Raw genomic sequence first — 4,170 nt, 5'->3', positions numbered from 1 at the left:
AACAATGCCCCTTCCTTGAAGTGTCTGTTCATATTTAGAGGAATTAGCCACTGTTATGGGTACTACTTGATGACCTGTCACAAGTGACCTTCCAATCTTCACATCCGCTAGCCTGGATGGGTTTCCACTACTTCCACAAGCATCGGGCTTTCTTGGATATGTTCTTTTATTCTACCCCAACTTATCTTCTTTGACATAGGAGTATTGTGGTTGACTATAGTGCTGTGACATGTTAATCAACAAGCTAAGTAGCGACGCTTCACGTCCCTTCATTCGGTCTTTTTTCGGCTTTCCTGGCTTGCATCGGCGGGGGCATTCTGAATGAAAGAGCCAACAGTCAGTCATTAACTGACTCAATTTCTTTTTCACGAAGACTTCTCAAAATTTCTTCAAAGCTACATTTTAAAAACTTAAAACACCCACTACGAAAATGAATGAATGAATCTTACGTTCCCATAGAGCGGAATGAGTTTATATGAAATTGATAGCAATCCATCCATCGTCAAAATGACTTTGTTATTTTTTATCCTTTTTTGCCCCCATAGGTACAGCGGCATGTTTGCGGATTTACAACGCTAGAAACCGGGTTTCGATACTCGTAGTGGGAACAGCACATATAGCTCATTGTATAACTTAGTGCTTAAAACAAACATCCATCCGTTTTTTTATTAACATGTGAGTGGTCTAAAATATGTAAAATGATTCCACTACAAGCATAATTCGTTTATAAAGGAAATATTTTATTATTTGTAAATATAATGAATTTTATGAAAAAATTAAGTAATATGTGTAGCAAAAGTTACAACATTTATTACAAATAAAGTAAATATCGTCATAAATATGTTTCTACGAACCACAAGCTTGTTTACACAGCCACGTGTATATATATATAAATTATATTCGTGAAGCGTGCGTTTTATTCGGAACGTGTGTGAGGGAAAAATTTCTATATTTATCAGTTATAACTTTATTGTGGTATATATAATGTTATCACTTAAAAAGCAAAAACGTATAGAATCTAAGAAACGGAAAATAAAGGCATTTTTGGAAATAGCAAAGGCTAATGAAGATGATAAAGAAGCACGTCAGAAAGCAAAAAAAGCTAAGCTATCGTGTTTAGGCTTACGACAGCGTGCTGGTAAACCTATAGTAGGCTTAGAGTCAGAAGATAGTGACAGTGATATAGAATCAAGCGACGTTGATGATACAGGTAAATCACTAGTCTTGAAAAATGTCGAAGGAGATAAAACCCAACAAAGTCTGGATTTTAACTCGGAACATGATCTACAATTTCTAAATGTGAATGCTACTAAGAAAAAGCTACTTGATGATAGTTTTAAAGGTATCAAGATAAAATCGCATGTTAAAATGAAGCAAAATTCTATCACTATTAGTCACGTTAGTAAAAATAGTAACAATCAATTTAGTGAATTGCAAAACCTTCGTGCTAAACTGCGTGATCAGAAAAAAAGGAAAATGTATCGACCATTATTTTATTTAACAGATACTGGTTTTGATGCACAGTTAAAGAGTGAAATAAATGCTAATGGAGAGTATTCATTTTTAAAACCATCACATAAGCTTTTTGCACAGGATATTCAGCATTTATTGCTAGTTTCTTTAATGGGAAGAGAAACTTCGTACAATACAAGATGGTGCAGACTGCTGCGCTGGCAGAAAACTAGTCATGTGGTTGTCCTCGTAGTTGATAATGTATCTGTAGATGATTTTTGCAACAATGTTAATTGTTTTCCACGTATGTGTAACTTGTTTAAGCATGCAGTTGAATTTCTTTCACCAAAGCTCTATGGCATGAATTTAATAGAAGAGTTAAGTCAAGTTCCATTAAGTGTGGGTGGCAGAGAAAAGATGCTAAAAAAGTTTGGTAATATAACATCTCTCATGAGTTCAGGATATGTTCACAAAGCTTTGTCAGCAATTTTTCCTATCACATTACTAGAGAAAACAAATGAAGAGCCAGAAAAAAATAAAACATCTGGAGAATGTTGCTCACGTATTGAGCTTCTGCTGAGCCCAATTCAGCTGATAATGGAAAACTTTCCATTACCAATGGTAGATAAAGATGAACCCAGTGACTACTGTTTTACAAAGAAGGAATACTTGGAGGTTTCTCCACATTCACCACTATTTGCACTCGATTGTGAAATGTGTATGACTACGGAGAAGAAATTAGAACTAACACGAGTGTCAATTGTCAATGAACACCTTAAAGTTGTTTACAATAGTCTTGTAAAACCACATAATAAGATTACCAATTACTTAACTAAATACAGTGGTATTACTAAGCCCATGCTTGATTCTGTAACTACTAGACTGGAAGATGTTCAAAAAGATATTCAAGACTTGTTGCCTCCAGATGCTATTCTTTGTGGCCATTCATTAAATTGTGACCTTCAAGCTTTGAAAATGATACATCCGTATGTTATTGATACAAGTGTAATATATAATATATCAGGAAAACGGTTCATAAAGCCTAGTTTGAAGATGTTATCTTACATGTTTATTGGTGAGAAAATACAAATGGGAGATGAAGGTCATAGCCCTGTTGAAGACAGTTCTGCAACAATGAAGTTGGTACTTTTGAAGTTGAAGAATGATTTACATTTTGGTGATGTTGTGTTAGGAGGGACTATACCTATACGCAATAATTTAATAGAAGAGAAAGCTCCTTCACACATTAATCATACAGGATTAGTGACTAGTCTCTTCCGGCATGCAAAAGAAAGAGGAAAGTCTGTGTGTGTCATAGGTGAGACAAAAGCTATAGAACAGTATCCAATAGTTGTTCTTGATACCAATGTCAGAACAATTAAGGTGGCAAAAGTTAAGAAAGTTTCCAAAAAAATGAAAGAGGAAGCAATTAATCATTATTTGACCCTGGGTCATTTTGATTTGCAAAGTGGCTGGCAAAATGCAGGCTTTACAGATATCTTAAAAAAAATTGACAAATATGTTTTTAAGGTTCACAAAGCTTGTGCAGACAGAGCCCTCTTTATAGTTATGTTAAGTGGATGTGCAAAAACTGAAGGTAACGGTGTGTGTTTTGTAACAATAAAAGATACGAACCAGTAGTAACTACTGTTGTAAATATATTGTCTTTCGATTTTGATGGACACAAAAGTAGTTATGTAGTGTTAACTGTTAATACATGAAGTTATGAATCGTGATGAAATAAATACCCATCTTGTATCATGTTTGTTTTTTATAAAAGGACTATTTTTATGTAGAAAGCTCAGATTTTCTGTTTTCTTAACCTGTTAATAGTTGTATATTTTTTTTTTAAAGCATACATTGCAGACTTTAAACTTGTTGAATTTTCACGTGTTGAACCTATTTAACAAGTCATATGTTTTAAGAAATTTCACTTCAATGGATCTGGTAAGTACGTCTGGTTTAGTAATTACAAGTCATATTAGGATTCCTATCACAGGAGGTTACTACTAATGAACTTAAAAGCAGTTATCTCTTTCATCTATAATCCAGTGTGTTTGTGGTCAACTCGGGTAAATAATGTATAAAAGCAAAAACATTTTTGTTGAAAAAGTGAAACACTGAACAAATAATTAAAAGCTTATTCAGACTTGTGATGGCATATAACAGAATTATGTATCAGCACATTTTTTGTACTTATTTTATAATTTTTAGGGTTTATTTATAATTAATGTGTTTATGAAATAAATACTATCAGTATAAAATGTTTGTTTTGTGTGAAGTTCCCAGTAATAGAGGCTCTTTAAAAAGTATAGAAATATGAATAACTGCTGTTTTGAATTTGTCAAAATTGAAAAACAACATATGTACTGGGCTATTCTGAGAAACAGATGTTTCTTTACCATTCACAATAACAATTAGAACATACAGATAACAAAAGACCAATATATCTTTCGAGACTGTCCTTGTACCACCAACCTTTCAAAAAAATAAAATTTTAAATCCACTCTTTTTTTCGGGAAACCATCAATTCTCTCTCTATACTCGTGAACGTTCTAGCCCCTACTGCCAATAAGTATTCATTCTATAAATGAATCTACCTGCTTGAAAAATAAAATTGTATTAACTGAAGCCTAGCCTATTTTTTCCAAACTTTGACCTTTATTTTTAATGTTCCGTTATCTTCAGAATATAGCAGAAAGAAATCAGAAGCTTGTG

At 33.2% G+C, this 4,170-nt stretch overlaps 1 protein-coding gene across 1 annotated transcript; it reads left to right on the top strand.

Annotated features, from left to right (window-relative positions):
* The first annotated feature begins 916 nt into the window (after positions 1-916).
* LOC106466983 (uncharacterized exonuclease C637.09-like) lies at positions 917-3,691 on the top strand. Its single transcript, XM_013927294.2, has one exon. It carries the CDS (start codon positions 985-987, stop codon positions 3,091-3,093), a length of 2,109 nt encoding a protein of 702 aa, XP_013782748.1. The 5' UTR covers positions 917-984; the 3' UTR covers positions 3,094-3,691.
* The last annotated feature ends 479 nt before the right edge of the window (positions 3,692-4,170 follow it).

The sequence above is a fragment of the Limulus polyphemus genome, unplaced genomic scaffold (assembly GCF_000517525.1).
Source record: "Limulus polyphemus unplaced genomic scaffold, Limulus_polyphemus-2.1.2 Scaffold2449, whole genome shotgun sequence".
Lineage (NCBI taxonomy): Eukaryota > Metazoa > Arthropoda > Merostomata > Xiphosura > Limulidae > Limulus > Limulus polyphemus.
Note: the sequence above shows the minus strand (reverse complement) of the source record. Positions and strands in the feature narration are given on the sequence as shown.